Source organism: Phoxinus phoxinus (genome assembly GCF_949152265.1).
Source record: "Phoxinus phoxinus genome assembly, chromosome: 12".
Taxonomy (NCBI): Eukaryota; Metazoa; Chordata; class Actinopteri; order Cypriniformes; family Leuciscidae; genus Phoxinus; species Phoxinus phoxinus.
The window spans coordinates 21,831,527-21,850,194 of NC_136887.1; the positions used below are offsets into that span (position 1 = coordinate 21,831,527).

At 36.7% G+C, this 18,668-nt stretch overlaps 1 protein-coding gene across 2 annotated transcripts in view; it reads right to left on the bottom strand.

Annotated features, from left to right (window-relative positions):
• The window catches only part of rnf130 (ring finger protein 130), a 40,230-nt gene that overhangs the window by 10,658 nt on the left and 10,904 nt on the right, over positions 1 to 18,668 (bottom strand). For both annotated transcript variants that reach the window (XM_079631000.1, XM_079630999.1), the window contains exons 3-5: positions 15,722 to 15,916; positions 7,030 to 7,280; positions 4,955 to 5,026 (exon numbers count right to left, since the gene is read on the bottom strand). In XM_079631000.1, coding sequence (XP_079487126.1) covers positions 4,955 to 5,026; positions 7,030 to 7,280; positions 15,722 to 15,916 — 518 coding nt within the window. The remainder of the gene's footprint in view (positions 1 to 4,954; positions 5,027 to 7,029; positions 7,281 to 15,721; positions 15,917 to 18,668) is intronic.

Genomic DNA, 18,668 nt, shown 5'->3' on the forward strand with positions numbered 1-18,668 from the left:
TTATAAAACGTAAATCAATACAGAAATATAACAAAGAAACAACTCTTAATATAACTCCCTTTAGGACTTTGGGTCCTGGATCCTTCCCACTATTTATACTTAAGCATCACTAGCCCATAATTATTAAATATGCATGCTGGCCTTATGACACGTATTTATGAGAAATGGGTACAAGTGTGAAATTCTTTTTAACTCTTGGCAATATGCTTTGAGTACCTGCATTTCACTCTATATTGATCTGATCTCTTGACCTCCTCTTTGCGTTCATCTCACCCAGCTATTCTCAAGCTCACCATTTAAGGTTTAGATAATACTTTCATACAGTAGAGTGTGAAACTTAACTAAATTCTTCAAACAGATTCAATTAAAAAAGTAAAACTACAGTACACTAGCAAAATATTTATAATATATATTAAGTACATTCTGAGTGCAATACTGTATACAACAGGGCATACTGCACATAATAATCTCTTTCTTAACTTCTGGAAGTCCAATCAAACAATACGTCAAGGCACAAAAAAAGAGCAGTCACTGGTTGGTTGTCACTCGCTGAATGAATGATGATGTGGTTGTGTGCTGTACATTTTGGCAAATTAAATAGGCCATCTGTGTATTCCATGAACACCGTAGATTTGCATACCCTGCATCGTACACATACTGCATATAATACTCCATACGAGGTTTGATAGCATGCCATTCTGAACATTCCGACTGTATTTTGTGTCAAATAATTTCCTAACACAGATCCCAAAAATACAGGAATATAAATAGAGTAAAGTCAGAGAGTAGTGTAAAACATTTCATCAGTGTAGTTAGAAACTCATGTCAACTTCCAGAGAAAACTATGGGAAGCTGTAACAGTGTATCCATCTAGTTATTGCAGGATGAGTGAGCAGGAGATCGTTCAGCAGATTTAGTAGATGCAATGTGTCAAAGATGCTGTATTTCTCTGGCTCCGCTTTCAGCCCATCTGTCATTTGACTGACCTGTGAGGTCAGTCTGAAGCCGATCTTGACATCACTGAGGAAACATTGCCTACATGTAGGAGTGACTAGTGATCTGTATTTATACAAATGGACTGAAAAAAAAAATACTAAGCTTCAGGTTTTTATAACCCTTTACTATCAATTAAGAAAAGCCAAATTATGACAAAATGATGTAGTATAGTGATGTTTGTGTATCTGCTCATTATTGTATTTTAGCGATGAACAGTGTTATCATTAACAAAAACTATTAAAAAGTTTTCATTAATAAAAAAATAAAAAAAATCACATTAATTCTATTAAGCCAATTAAGCATGTTTTTAACTGATCAGGATCGGCGATCCTAAGTGTTGTACGTCAGCGGTCACACAGGAGTCATGCAGTAGCTGGCAGGAAATGCATGTTCGAGCTTCTGTCTGACAGACTGGCATTCTGACACCGTGACCTTCATGCTTTCTAATCTTATCTCCACTTTTCTTCTTTTTTGTTGCAATTGTTCTGCTTATTGTACATATAAAATAAAATAAGTTTATATCAGTAGTCCCATATTCATAATTGTGACAATAACCATTTACTATAGTAATTGTTAAGGTGTAATTACTCTGTTGTGATAGATGCCCTGAGGAACTCTCTGAACGGCCCTGCATACATTGGATTGATTGTAATAACTTTAATGTGCTTGAAGTGTGCACCAAGCACTAGGAAAATACAAGTATTAGATCGGGACTTGGTATCGGCAAATACTCAATATTCAATGACTCGCATCAGGGCACAAATACATTTACCGGTCGGTAGTAAGGACGTCCTGATGTTTTTTTTAGATTTTTTTTTTTATTAAAACCTAAATTAAACCTAAACATTCTAATATCCTAAACAACTAATAAAAATTACAAAAGCAAATAAAATTATTAAAAGGTAAACTAAAAATATCAAAATAAGAGCTATTTCAAAATATTCATAAATACTACAATTGGTATATAAATAATACTCTATTATCTAATAATTATTGTATTATTTATTAGTATATCATTTATTTAATGCCATTATTTTTTAGGCAATTAACAGCTCTAGTGTATAGTGCTATAATAAATGCTTGTATGGTATTCTTAGGGTGTATTCACACCAGTAAAGTCCGCTAGTTCACTTGCTGTGGTCCGGACCAAATACAATGCTGAATTGTTTGGTGTGGTTTGCTTTGCTTTCACATTGCCCTTTTTGCAAGTGAACCAAAATTTGTAAACAAAACCACATGTGTGCTAAAGTCATCCATTCATAGGACAGACATTCTCAAGCAGGGAAAAGGAGGAAGTACAAAAACAGGCAATTTATGGAGTGCAATTTTTATTTTTTTACTGATTTGGTGTTATCAGCTACTAACGCAATATGAAGAAACTTATGAGCATCATATGATACAATGTCAACTATACAATGTTGTAATTAGGATTTTGCGAAGACGAAGATGTGCTGCAAGACGTTTCTGGCGGAGAAAGCATGCTCTTCACTGATAAAGTTCTAACGTTATTAAAAACAAGTGAACAGTCAGTAATAAAATAAGAACAAATACACAAATTACAAGCAGAGATGAATATGAAATATCAAAGCAACAAAGTCTAATTCCGGTACAGAAATTAATAATTAAGCCTAAATGTAAAATGTAGAAATTAAATATATAGTTTCATCTTTGTTAAAGCTGTATTTTGTTGTTTTATTAACATTAATGACACAGACAACAGTAGGAATATTGGGTTTCTGCTTGGACCGAGAAAAAAATGACAAACATCTGGTTTATTTTTCAACTATGACATAACCAAGAGAATACCTGCAGAGAATTAAAGACAAGTCCGTCTTAAGGAAAAGCAAAAGAGGAATCAATTCGGTGTTTGAGTGCTATAACGCGCCTCTCTTTCTCTCTCTCTCTGCGTGCACGCGCTTAGGGTGCGTGCGGCTGTGGTCACAGATAGACATTACAATATAATACAATATCAGAGTCCCGATTTTCATCCCTTCTTCTGAAAAATTTTTGAATGTGTAAACTGGCAAGAGAAAACACGTCCAAATGATAAACTTTCAGTCTATGATGGTTAAATGTTGTAGTTAATCTGCAAATCACATGCGTGCCGAACAGTGGGGCAGCTGGTCCGTACGGATCACAGATCAACTGCGATCCCTTGCACCACTAATGTATAGGCATTTTATCACCCCAAATTAAATAGTAAAAATCTGACCCTAACAAAAAGGGTGCAGTGCTTTTTCCAATTGGGTCGGTTCATGTTCACACCGTAAACGAACCGTACCAGAGTTCGTTTGGCACCGTACGGAGACCACCTCTTCAGCTGGGTCTCGGTTCGGTTGTTTGGTCCGCACCCGAATGCGATTGCTGTATTCACACCCTCCCAAAAGATCCGCACCAAGGGGAGGAAACGAACTTGAGTTCGATTCAATCGAACCAAACAAGGCCGGTGTGAATACATCCTTACTCTATAATCGCAAATTCCTGTAAGACAGCATTTTCAACATTTCAAATACTATTTAGATGTTATCATCATAGTATAAATATACCTCTAGTAGCAAGCAACGCATCAATCAGCCAGCTAACTCGACCTCCCTGGGCATGGAGCCATTTAGAAAGTGACAAAAATCCTCCTAGGTTTTATATCACACTCTGCCTTGTTCTTCCTGGAAGCACCTTCTCTACTCTAGATGCTATTTCCGTCACCTGGCAGTGTCCTGTCTACTCTGCATGGTCAAGGTCATGTTGTGGTGAGTGGTGTTCGGTTTCTAATGGGCCCCTCTTAGCGCGAGAGTCATCGACTGAGGTCCTGCCGGTCCCTGCAGAGGGACTTGGCCAATACTCAGAGGCCGAGAGGCTTCGGCCAAAAGCAGTGAAGCTGTAAAGATGCTTCATTACTAGAAAATGGGTCATAACTGATCGAAAATGTTTGTGATCAAAAAGGAAAAGGTAGAGAGAGAGAGAGAGAGAGAGGTAGAGGAAGACAGACAGACAGACGTTCTCTCACTCAATCTCTACTGAGCAAGACCTCTCAGATGAAAGGTTTCAATTTCTTGCAGCACTTCTCCAAGGCCACTGATGTTTTATTCATAGCTGATGTGAGCTGACCTTGACTAGGCTATGATATGCACTGACTGGCACGGCTCCACCCCTTCTCCAAACTGAACAGCTGTGAAGCCTCACGACCCTGACTCGCTCACCTGACAGTCATTCACCTTTACACAGGTCATTGGATTGTGGTACAATCAGCAGGATTACTTGCTGAGATGAACCTAACCTGTCTACCACCAATATTAAACATCCAATTATTGATTAAATTAAGAGCAATCAGTCATAAATATAAAAGAACCAATACTATAAACCAAAGGTTTATGAAGCATTATATTATTTAAGCAATGATGCATTTACTGTGCTTTAGTTTTTGTTATCCCTAGTCACATTATTACAAAAAAGCAGTGCTGTTTGTTTGGTTGTAAACTGAAACATGGATTTCAACAGTTTAACCTGTTCTGAGTTTGCCTTTTCTGAAGTAATAATAGTGATCATATGCATATCATCATCCAGCAATTTCCCGGCGCCGTGTTCTGTTTTTGCTCTTCAGACGTCTGCTTTTAAACAGCATGCACTCTGGACTGTAATGTATGGGTTGCTGCTAGACTGCAAGACTGGTGGGAGAAACTTGGATTTAATGTAAATGAGGTTGTAACTACTTGTATTTTTCAGGAATTGATTTAGTTGCCGAATGCAGCTGTAAATAACCAAGATGTGTGTGTAAAGAATGTGACTAAGCACTCGGAAGAAGAGTGACAACCATATTTAGCTGCAGTGTGTACGTGTCCAGTGAGTCCTTTTTTGGAGTATGGAGATGCATTATGAATGGAGAATAACACAAACCGTTCCATAACAGGCATGGACATGAGCCTGAGAAAAATAAACAAGCAATGACATCAAAAGACCTCACCTTGTCCCCTCTTTTTACTGTCCTGGTAGTCAGCTTGCTAATGGCCTTCTTGGCAGCATCTCCCAGCCGTCGCTATAGTAACAAAGGACGAGAGAAGAGAGTAAGTCACATAATTTTAGATTCACAGCTTGATTTAATGAAACAGGAAATTAAAATGACTAAAAAGAGTTGGGGAATAAAACAGCAGAAAAACAGCATTACAATTCATAAAAATTACAATTCAGATTTTGATAAACAAGGTAGGGGTAAATAATAATGAGGAGAAAGCATTAACAATATTAATTGTGATAAAAACAACATATCTGAGTGTCTATCAGGATTGTATTAAGCAAGGCAGAGTTAGCGAAAGGCATGCCAGAGACGGCCATAAATAAAAGACTAAGTGCAGCCTGTGATGGGCAGTTCATTGTCTGTGTGTGTTTATAAGTGTGTGTTCTGAGATGTCCTCGGTCTTCATTCTGCCAGTTTATTGCTAAATAAACAGCTCAGTGATTTACTGCCGACGGTTCACAGAAAATGCCAAAGGACCAACCGGGGCCCAAAGGATTAGCACTAACTAAACCGTTTGTGTGTGCTATATTTGCAAGGGCCTTAAAATGTTCTCACAAATACAAACCTCTTAAAATTGACTCATGAAGATGGTCTTCACAAGTACGGATCATAAAATGGCCAAATGATGTTTTAATTAAAGTCTAAAAATGCCAAAGGGGTCAGCACCAATTATAATTAGCTTAATTAAAGAACAGCAGAAGTCAATAGAAGGTACAAGATTTGTTTGCAATTACATTTATGCCAAATTCAAAACACTAAAATGACCTGCTAATCAGCTAAACACATTTACACTACCTTTCAAAAGTTTGGGGTCGTTAAGATTTTTTCAGATATTTCAGAAGTAGTTTTTACTTTTGCTCACCAAAGAAATATACATTTATTTTATGAAATATTATTACAAATATTATAAAAACAACCATTTTCTATTTAAATATATTTAATTTATTCCTGAGATGGCAAAGCTGTATTTTCACTTGATCCTTCAGAATTCATTCTAATATGCTGATTAGGGTAAAAGGAAAATTTTTTATTATTATCAATGTTGAAAACTATTGTGCCGTTTAATATTTTAGTTTAGCTTTTAGTTTTAATTCTTAAAACTAATGGTCTAATAGTCTTTTAGACTAATGGAAGGTTAAGAATTTATTTGAAATATAAATGCTTCAAAAGACTTTTGGACAGCAGTGCAAAATGTACATCAAAATGCTAATAACCATCAAATAGTACATCAAATTGTCCTATTATTCTTAACTTTTTTTTTTTTTTACATCATATAATTAACAGATGTATTTACAAGACATTTGCACAGTGAATAAGCCGCAATCAGGTGTCCAGAGCAAAACTAGGGTACTGGGAAGAAACCTACATGTGCCGTTCAGGTTTTGCTGAAACCTTTCCCTATCAATGCAGTTTAAGTAACCGTACACATTGTCAAGTTATTAGGCATAATCTGCACAGGGTCTTGCATATAAATGCACTGTTTTTACTTAACTAACAATACATTTTATATTGTAATGTGTATTGAATACAGATCTCTTTGCATTTATTGTAACTGTGCCTACTATTTCAAATCTAGCTGGTGACTAAGAGATTCAGATTTTACATATTTCAACTTTATAAAAAAAATAATACCAGCAGCTTTTATTACCACCGTATAGCCTGTTTATGTCAGTAGTAAATTCAGAGGTCTGGTAAAAGCGAAAGGGCAGTGAGACATCAATACTACAGTGGAGAAATAAGGTCTATGAATCTGTTTGTGTGGAACCAGACGCTGAAGAGGCAGTGTCACCACACACACAAACGCACGCAGGCGCGCACACACACTAAGATTTCATGAGCTAGGAAGGATGGGCCATTTACTACTATCTTGGAGCACACGGGAAGTTATTGAAGGTCAGATAAGCCTGTTAAATATCAGGGAGGTCTTTGAAAGAAAGACCTGCCAAGGTTTTAGCTGCAAGCTTAAGGGTGAGACTGGGTTTGTGTGTGTTTTGTTCAAAAGAACTGTGTGTGCTGTTTAAGACCTGACTGCGGTCCCTTGCGCTGGTGTCTCTGATCTTCTGGATGAAGTAGAATATTAGCCAAGCAGACGAGATGATCATCAGTACAATGAAGGAGATGGAGACGAACACCAAGGAGCCGCGGTTAATGTTCTTAGGCAGCCCTCGTGACCCCACCATCACGAAGACCAACACAGTCTGGTTTTTCTCCAGGAATCCCAGAATGTCCTTTCCAAATGACTCAGTGATCATCACTGCCACGATTTCTCCAGTGCCTTTGGAGAAATAACTTGTATAAGAACATTTTGTGATGAGAAACCCCCCCAAAAACAGATACCAATATACAGGTGACTGATCTACTCCATACAAACATAACATTTTACAAGAAAGATACACAATCCATTCCAGGTTGCACCAGATTTATTTATTACTATTTTGTTATCTGTTCAGAGCATATCAAAACATCTCACACAGATGCACTGATCTTGTCCAATTCAGTGTAATGCTCCTGGTCTGACCTATAAAACATTCACACAAATGGCACAGTAATCATGCCAACAGAAAACGAGGACAAACAAACACTTCATCCATCCCCCCCACCACAAACACACACAATTAGACCGATCTGGAGCTTAGGCCATGCCACAGACACTGATATAATTCAGGCCCTCAGGCTTAGCAATAATAAGGTTGGAACAGTACAGATGGAAACCTATTGCAGACCTGCCCTAGTCAGTGATCTAATCTCACCATATTCTGCACTTGAACTGCCCTATAACAAATGCGATGACAAATAGCATCACACAACTATTATGATGATAGAATATGTTTAGGCAAATGTGACAAGACAGCGTGTTATTTTTTGACCATAGCAAAAATATGTTTAACCCCTGATGGCACAAACTTGAAATACAAACTATTTTGAGAGATACAGAGAGATTTGTGAGATAGACTGTAGCAACATGCTTTTGAAGGAAAAGTTTCTTGATGAACCACTGAGATGCTAGCCTGGCTAACGCCAGACCCAATTCTCGTTGAGACTTGGGTCTGGGAACCACATGTGCATTTTCTCGTATTTGAGGCGTGGTTTACGAATGCCCGGCGCCGTTTATTGGGTGCTAAGAATGTCTATCAAATGCGCCTGTACGTAGCTCATAGCCAATCGTTTCCATTATACCAGAAGACGTATGTAGAGCGACAGAAATTAGACAAGGAAGAAGACGATGGGTAAGATATTTTTGTGTAAACAATGACGTTAAGCGACTATTGCCGTTTGTGCAAGATAAACATGAGGGTCGAAGGTATATATGGATATAAACAAACTGCTTAGTTGTGTTGCATAGATGTCGTCATCGTCTTGCTGCTCCCTCCCCGTTCTGTGATTGGTTCCCTAGATGAGGCGAAAATCTGGTCCATGGTATCCAGACTGCCTTTCAGCGTGAATAAAATCGCGCTGCAAAGGCAGTATGGGGAAACCCAGGCTACTGAGATGCCATAATATTACATTAATATGACTTTTTCCAATGACGAGTCTCAATTCCTCAATGGTCTACAAGGCACAGATCTACTTTCGCAGTTTTGTAGCAGCAGATAGAATGGCAGGGCTGTGAATAAATCACAACGGACACAGGTTTTTACAAAATCCTGTTAAGGAACCATATGGAGCTGTTGTTTCTTAAAGGAACACTCTGACTTTTTGGGACTTTAGCCTATTCATCTTATCCCCCAGAGTTAGATAAGTCCATACATACCTTTTTCATCTCCGTGCGTGCTATAAGTCTGTTTGACGCACCCACCGCTAGCCTAGCTTAGCACAAAGACTGGATGTAAATGATTGCAGCTAGCATACTAATCCAAATAAGTGACAAAATAACGCAAACATTTTCCCATTTACATGTTGTGATTTGTATAGTCACAGAGTGAACAAAAAACAAAGTCACATGAGACACAGACATATTTTAACCGTATAAATACTGGGAACTATATTCTCTGAAGGCGATGCACTGCTACTTGGGCGGATTGATAACTGCAGCACCTGAGACGCGCCGTTGTTTCTTCTGTCAACAAAACCAACGTGACTAACTATCTATTAGCGGACGTGAATGGTGATCATGGCTGATTTTGAGGAAATTTTTGATGATTTTTACTTGGTCAATATCCAGAGCAAGTAGCCATTTCTTCATCCGGTCAGCGTTTTTAGTTGGAATTCTATGAAACATCATGGTATTACCTGGTGTCCCCTGTTTATTGTCACAGCTCTTTACAATACAGCGAAAACCCATGATTGTAAACTACGCTTTTACTATTTATAAATGGCTGACTCTGTTACCCAAACTCTGAACGAACTGTCTGCTCCTCACCACGGCGCGTCTCAGGTGCTGCGGTTATCAATCCGCCCAAGTAGCAGTGCTTCGCCTTCAGAGAATATAGTTCCCAGTATTTATACGGTTAAAATATGTCTGTCTCATGTGACTTTGTTTTTTGTACACTCTGTGACTATACAAATCACAACATGTAAATAGGAAAATGTTTGCGTTATTTTGTCACTTATTTGGATTAGTATGCTAGCTGCAACCATTTACATCCAGTCTTTGTGCTAAGCTAGGCTAGCGGTGGGTGTGTCAAACAGACTTATAGCACGCACGGAGATGAAAAAGGTATGTATGGACTTATCTAACTCTGGGGGATAAGGTGAATAGGCTAAAGTCCCAAAAAGTCGGAGTGTTCCTTTAAAGCATTACGATAAAAGTATAGTGAAACAAATCTCATATTTCCTAAAAGCTTGGCAGAGCTTGGCAACTTTATTACTGCTAGATATGAGAATGTATATAAAAATATTAGATTTCTGGGTCACTTATTAAATGCAAGCAAATTTGAGATATTGACCTTGCAAACGATGCAATTGGACAATGGGTCTCATTCACTAATAATTGCATGGATTATTTAGTATTTGTATGCACAGGAGAACTTGCTCACATTACTCCGCCTAATTCACAACATTCATCGTTCTGATGTTAGTGAATTTGGAGTATTCTCATTGAGCGGCCGCATACACAAGGTTAGTTATTTGCACAAAACTCGACCAAACCATCTCTATATAGGGGCTTTCCACACACATTACAACCTTTCGTAACTATCGTCAAACTTGCCGCGGTTTGCAGACGTGCTCTCGCCCGATCCTCGAGCAATGCCAAGAGTGCCATTCTCACAATAAACACCTTTTATACAGACCTCTTATTAGCCAGTGTACACACGTCTGCGTTATTCAGAGAAACCTCGCAGCTGAAGCTATAACGCAGCTTTTCTTACTCTTAACTATATAATAAAATGTATTTAAGATGAAATTGAATTGTATAATTTAATAATTTTCTATATGGATTATATAGTACAATAATTAATGCAACATACTATAACTACAGTTGTGATGGTGAACGAATACGGTCATCCAGTACAAAGTACCCACCTATGTCAACTGCCAGCCCAGTACTGACAATAAATCAAAATAAATGCAAAGAATCAGTTTGTAATATTAACTTATGCTATGTATTTTTTTTTTTTAAGTATCACAATCAGAACAGATCACAAAACAAAGTAAAAAATCCGTAAATTTATGTATAAAAAGTTACTGAGTGACTGATTTGAAAAGTTAGTAATAAAATTAACAACAAAGTAACACATTTTAGAAAACGTGGCAGGTCTATTATTTTGCATTTACACTCCAAGACTTAATGCACAGATCATTTGACCTACATTATCATATTTGTTTCATCCATTGCTATGGTTATCACTGTCCCTGATTCTATCACGCTTAAATACGGTTGTCAATCCAGAAACTGCAGCATGAAAAACATATTATATACAGAAAGAAGGCAAAGATTGTTGCCATTACAATCCCAGAAGCTGTCTAATACTTCAACGTGATATACACAAAGCTGCACTCTTGCTAAAACTCTCTTTATAATCAATGAAGGGGTCTACGCTGTGCAATGAATTACTTATTGACACCGTGTTTATACTTTGTTGGCTATAATGAAAGGATTCGCGAGCATGCAGATTCTGACTAACAAACACATCTGATTGGCCAGAGTTCACATCCTCAACAGATATGTCTGTGATAGGTTACAAAACTCAACACTGCAAAAACATTGTAAATAGAAACCTTTGAGGCTCTTCACAGAGCTATTACACAAAGACTCACGGGAGTGTGTAAAAGCAGACTGCTATCATCGGGTATCGGTACTGCAGAACGGCAGATATCGTCACAATAAATTATCAAATAAATCTATGGCCAGACAAAAATTCCTTTTGGCGTCCGTCAAAATATTTTGAATGCAAGAAAAACCCTGCATAGAGGATCATTAAAAAAACAAATAGGCCTACTAATGCTGTCATTAAAACAAATACGAATACATGTTTCAATTCAACTTTTCACTAATAAAACATTAATAAATAACATTCAATTAATAATTTAATAAAATATTATTATTAAATTAGAAATGAAAGCAAAACAGAAGCATTTTTACTAGGGGTCGGACTTTTGGACCGACTTTTCAGTAAATCTAGAATAAAACTGCTGTTTTATAATTAACATTTGGAACAACAATCATTATAATCCGCTATTTCTATATTGTATAATACACATTTTAGTATTATATTAGCCACCCTGCTTTCTACTTAGTATTGACATTGGACTTTGAAAAATAGCTTCATATGTGTCCAACAACAAACAATGCTTAATACTACTAAATACTTAAAATAAATACTAATATATATTATGCATATAAAAATGGCTGCATCTTACAAACAAATCCTGAATGTCTTAAAGGTGTGAGAAAGGAGTCTGGATGTCAGAGAATGTCCGTGTGAATGTGGCTGCTTGTGTGTGTGTGTGACATTATGTGCGTTATCTTGCATAAAAAAACGTTTACTTATGCAGTCTACCTGTTGGTGTGATTTTGTATAGATTTTTGAACGCATTTGGTGTATGTGAGCACTTGTGTGTGTAAGCATGTGAGAATGAGACGTGACTGGCATGCTGCCTGGCTCAGAAGCCGTTTGTCAGCTGTAAAGATGATGTCTAGGGCAGGACAGGGACAATTTGCTCAAGCAGTGACTGATAGAGAGGCTCCGATCCACTTCAAGGCCATTTTTCTCCATAAATGGCATAAAAATCAACATGTACAGTATATCATAACTCACTTCCACAGGCACAATCTGTTGGACATGGTACTTGCAGTATTATCAAACTAAATATGATAAGCTATAATATCATTATCAGATATGATCTCCATAGAGATCTCAATAAAATCAGCCAAAGATTAAAATGTAAAGAATGTTAATAACTTGTCCTTCATGCATGTAGAAACATTAACTTCTCAAATTAAAAAGGAGAGAAAAAAAAAGTGTGAATGGCCTTACATTGTAATGTGCTGTTTATTCATTATCGACTGTTCCTGCTGTAAAGGTTAAGGCATGCGAATATTGATCTTTGTTAAAAGGGAAACTCCCTCAAAGTTGGTCTTAAGCCCTACACATGCTGACTGACTCTGACAGTAAAGGTGATGTGATCCTTCAAACCACAGTGACAAAGAGGATGTGGCATTATGAATTTTGATGCCCTCTGCATGTGATTTTAAAGTATTGTTTTAGCTCATGTCAGTCTATTTAAACAGTACTTGAACAGATATTTAAAGGTGTTTATGCTTCTGTACCAACAATGCTCAGAGGAATTAAATAACAATAATTATTTAAGATAACATGAAACTTGCTAGTAAATGCAGAGCAGAGTTACCGGTAATATATATGTGTGCATATGTATATATGTATGTGCTTTTATATCTTGGACATTAACACATTCACACTTTAGCTTCACGCTTCAATCTACAATCACTGAAACTAAAACAAATGTATTGTTTGTATGGTCAAAACAGTCCCTGGTTATTCTTCTGTAAAACATCATAACAGAACCTGGTATAAATACATATGACAACTGCATGGCTTACTATAACTAAATCTCTCCTAAGTTACTTGCTCTTAAAAAGAGTGTGTCAGTTTGCTTGCATCTTTCATGTTGAAAACACTTCTCCACCCACGCGCACATACACAAACCCCAAACTTCCTGTAGGTACACAAGATATGTTTATCTAAATGCAGTGATCTGAATGTGTGACTGAAAACTATATATAAATATATCGTCTTACATGTAAAAAAAACAGATGCACAATTTGTCATGTAAGAAAGAACAATGAACTCTCTGGATAAATCGAAGCATTGTGATTCTTTTTCAAATATCCACACATTTATATAATATTATTGTATAAATTCATATTTTAAATTAGCTTTTATTTTTATGTTTTTATTTTTAATTATTATGTTATGTGCTTGTCATTTTTAGTAATTTAGTAGTTATTTTAGTATTTTTCAGTGCTATGATGTGGCATTTCATTCACATTTTACAAAAGCCAAAGATCTTAACACTGAATTGGCAGCAGTTTAGTCACCTTAACGATTTAAATTACCTTAGATTTGCTTCCCTACACTGTTGCTGAAAAATTGAGATGCACAGAGAACCCTTGCACAATTGTCTCGGTCATGACTTAATATGAATCAAAATTTAAATGAATCGTAAGATACCTCAAGATTCTATCCTTTACAGCTTGTATAAAGAGATTTGAATCCCATATGTGGCAGGGGAAAAGGACCTTCTGAATAAATCATGCAGTCCTGCTATATTTAAACATCTCATCGATCCCATTCTGATAGCGCTGCCGTGACTCACCATCTCTCCCCTTTCTCCTCATACGTCGACCCACCCCTTCATACGTCCAAAGGTGCTGCTTAGAAGTTTTAGGTTGATTACTATGTGCTCTGTGCATCCAAAAGATGTTGCATATATGCCAAGCTAGAAGTGTGTGTGTGTGTGTGTGTGTGTGTGTGTGTGTGTGTGTGTGTGTGTGTGTGTGTGTGTGTGCACCTGCAGAATAGTGACTGCTCTGGCAGATAGATTCCAGTACGCACAGTCCTTCATCATGTCCGAATGTCCTCTAAAACCAAACAAACAGTCCCTGTCACACTCTCACAGCAGGTTTACAGCCCTGAGACAAATTATGAAATGCCTAGACACACAAACAACACTTTCCAAACTCAACAAACGGATGATAACGTTCTAGCCAGCAGACTTGAAAATATAACAATCCTCAAGGCTACTGTTTTGGCTACAACTGAGAGTCATCCACAAATTTGCTTGTGACATAAAAAACAAACAAATCCATTAATTAACACAGAAAAAAAATTCCTTCTTTACCAATAAAGTTGTGTTATGACTTAACAACAATATTAAGGGTTATTAATTTAATATGTGCATGAACATAAAATTTATAATTTCCCTATATGCATGTAAAATTTAGTATTTGTTTTTTTTGTCCTTTCTGTTACTACAGATCACACACTTCGACAACCCACACTTACAGAGAGCAGGCAGCACAGAATGAGTGAGGAAGCGTTCACACAGGATGTGTTCTAGCATGCAAAAACAGCTAAACGAAGCACCACATAAATGGAACAGAACACGTGGGTTTTGAAATGAGTTTTAAAAATGGTGGAAGACATTTTAAAAATAGTCACGATGCAACCGCCACAGACGTCAGTAGACAGTCAGCATGTGCACGAATAAAAAATATATAAAAAAACTAAAAACTAAACTGAATAAGTCTACCTCAAACTGACTAACAAAATTAACACTGAATAAACATTTTATTACACATTTTGAATATATAACATAATAAAAGCACTACTAATGACATCACTGTTAGAATCTGTAATACTTCAAATAATTTTTTTTTTTAACTGCATACAGTTTTACAATAGCTAGATTTGATCTACTGGATTGGACTATAATAGGACTACAATACATTTAAAAAACATGATTAAAGTCACATGCAAGCATTATAAACACGTGCATAATTGATAATAAACAATCCATAATGTATTATGCTTAGCTTGATGTATTGTGGAGTAGTTGTATCATGTCCGGTTAGCATCTGTGTGGTCTATTTAGTAAACACTTAATGGAATGTAATGGGCATTGAAATTACTGTGTCAGCTATTGCTTTCACCAAAATGCTATTTTTTTTTAAAAAAAGAAGAAGAAAAATAAATAAATAAATAAAAATGCATTATTGCTGAGCACAGCAACATTTTCCCCCAGACTGTCTGCTGTCCACAGCACAAAACTTTTGTGTGAGTGACAGCTACACACACACACACACAAACACACACAGTTTTAACGAGTTACTTTGACTAGTTTCATTTTACAGTTAGCCTATCGTTACTGTGCAAATTTTGGAGCTGCAGAATAAAACTTATTTTTCTATTGTAGCAGTTTTCTACTGCACTGACACACACAAATTCACACGCAGGGTCAGAGGCGTCTGTAATTCCACCATGCCCTGTCAAGAAATGACAATTACCACTAACTGAAAAAAATAAAACATAAATGCAGGCTAATATACAGTAAATATCCATTTACATATACATTCTGCACAATGTCTGCATGTTAACCGGCATGTAGTGTCAAAATTATTATAACAGGAAGAAGCTTTGAGTTCTGTCAGAAAACCCAGTTGAGTCAGCTGACTGAAGAAATTACAGACGTCTGCCTAACATCAAAGTAACATGGCTGTGTTAGTCTTGAGAATACATAGGTTATGGAGCTCACCTTCATGAGCCATCGTGACGGTGTCCTCTTTGGTGCTGTTATTGTAGATAATGACGGCCGAGGCATTGAAAGCAGCTGCCTTAAGGATCTTCTCCTTGAAGGTGCACTTCCCTCTCTGCATAATGGCCACCCAGTGTGTGGTCTTCGGAGGCACTACAAACCGGGTGTGCGGACAGCAGCCTTGTAAATCCACCGCTAAAAAGAAATTAAGAAAGTTAGATTCCCGTCTTCATTTAAACTTTGTACAGTACACTTGCTCCAGCAAAAGTTATTGTTTTGAGTTTGCCATTTTTATAAACTAAAAGTCCTTTTTTTTTTTTTTTACATTTAAAATTCTTCACATCAAAAAATGGGTTTCAATAATCATGAATTTCCACTGGTGTTGCCTATTGAAATTTGGATGTACTGTCTTGCTGTACATCCTTGAGCAAAAATACACAAAAACTATATAATGCTGTACCACAACTTAAAAGCACAGTTCAAAAATTGGGTTCAGTAAGATTAAAAATATATATATTTTAATTCAGCAAAAACTCATTTATTTGATGATCAAAAGTAACAGAAAAGGACATTTATAATGTTACAAAACATTTCTATTTCATATGAATTTAGTTATTTTCAAATTCGAATCATATAATCCTAAAAATAAAAAAAATCACAGTTTCCACAAAAATATTAAGCATCACAACTGACTGACAATAAGAAATGAGCATCACATCAGCATATTAGAATGATTTCTGAAGCATCATGTTACACTGAACACTGCTGAAAATGCAATACATTTTAAAATGTATTAAGGAAAACAGATACTTTCATAATATTACTGTTGTACTGTTTTTTTTTTTTAATAAAATAAATCAATCAGGGTGAGAATAAGAGGCTTCTTTAAAAACATTTAAAAAAAAATCTTACCAACCTAAAACTTTTGAAGGGTTGTGTAACACAACACATCTAAACAACCAAATACAGGCTATGCCCTTGTACTCATTTACAAATGAATACATGACACATAATATACCAATAATATCTGACTTGCAAAAACTCCTAAAGGAATGTAAAGAAATCAACATTTGAAATCCTAAAGATATCAACAAAGAATCAACTACAAATGGATGAACTGAAATGTCAGTAGGATGTGCTTATTATCCGCAGCCTCACTTTGCATTTATAATGAAACACACACTCACCACCATGACATCTGTGGACTGAAAGCATGCCACCACTAAACTCATTAGTAATGTAATAGAGTATGTAGGGGCCGCCTGCCTCCCTATTTCTTATGTGATTGCTCCATTGACACTGGAGGTTATGGAGGCACTCTTATGAGTTGGGCTATGCAAACTAATGCCTTGTCACTTCCAAACACTGACTCATATGTCGAAGCAGCCTGGCCTGCTCTCGAGGAGAGCTGAAACCCCCACAGGGAAGCAGAGCAGGTCATGATAATTGATTGTCTTTAAAAGGTAATACGAAGGCTTTTGCTTGTTTCAGCACCAAGCCCACCTCCCCAGCAAAACCCACCATCCTTCCCTCAAGGCATTCTAGCAAGACGTGTGTGTGCCAAACGCAAAAAATGCAAGAAGAGAGGTTGTAGAAAGAAATCTCCACACACACACACACACACACACACACACACACACACACACACACACACACACACACACACACACACACACACACACACACACACACACACACACACACACACACACACACACACACACACACACACACACACACACACACACACACACACACACACACACACACACACACACACACACACACACACACACACACACACACACACACACTAAATCAAATATTCATCAGTTTTCAGCATCAACACTGATATAATGTTGGTGTTTGGGAGTGTGTGTGTGTTTACTGGGGTGGAGATTCTGGAGAAGCAAGCAACGAGGAGTCCAGAAGCTAATAATGTTGGTCCACAAGCTAATATTGTAGGCCCTATGATCACCATAATATTAGCATCAGCATGAATGATTCATGCAACTGACCTACAGCTGAGATACTGAGTATAGAGCTGAGATAGAGTCGCAATATGAATCCAAACATCACCTGATATTAAACCATAAAAACAGCCTGATGATGCATCATAGATTGACTGAGAGAAAATAACAAATGCTCACAGGTAGAAATTAATTCACAGAGCTTTATTTCCATAAAATAACCATTAACACAATAAAAAGATTAATATAGACTTTCATTTTGGCATTCCTAATTTCATGACTGCGTTTATCAAAACGTGTTTATTAACTGAAAATGTTTAAATAATTAATGTGCCGTAATTGCAGTTAGTACTGAAAGTCCCTTAAGGTCAAGGTTGGTGTTGCATAGTGCATCTTTGACTTTGCAGCGTTATCAGTTCTGAGAGGGCATATTTGGGTTCGTAAGGAAAGCTGGTGAAATCTGGTCTTCTGTTTGAACTTTCTCCAAGTTACATAAGGTTATATAATGAACAACTCCATGACATCCCAAAAACTTAGTGATACAGCAAGAACACGTGAAACAATCGGGACAGTTTAGTTCAACTTTGACATGGAAATATTCGAACTGTGAATTTGTGACCTCAGAGTTTGTTGAGCACTGAAGTCCATTTTTCTTCTTGTGAAAAAAAAAGGCACTTTCCATGGTACAAAGACTGGTCAGTGAAAAATATTTAACCTTAAGAAAATTCCAATAGTCAACCTCAGGAGGTCATATAAAAGTATCTTAATTTTATATTAATTTTTAATGAAGTTTGTAATTTTTGCAACCCTGTTTTGCAACAATTTGTCTAATTTCAAAAACCTCATTTGAATGATTGTTATTTTCTAACAATAACCATTTAAATAACCATTAAAATACCCTAAATTAAATAAATTAAAAATGATACATTTGATAAAATGGAGTATACCCATGGGTAACCGTTTTAACCAATAAATTA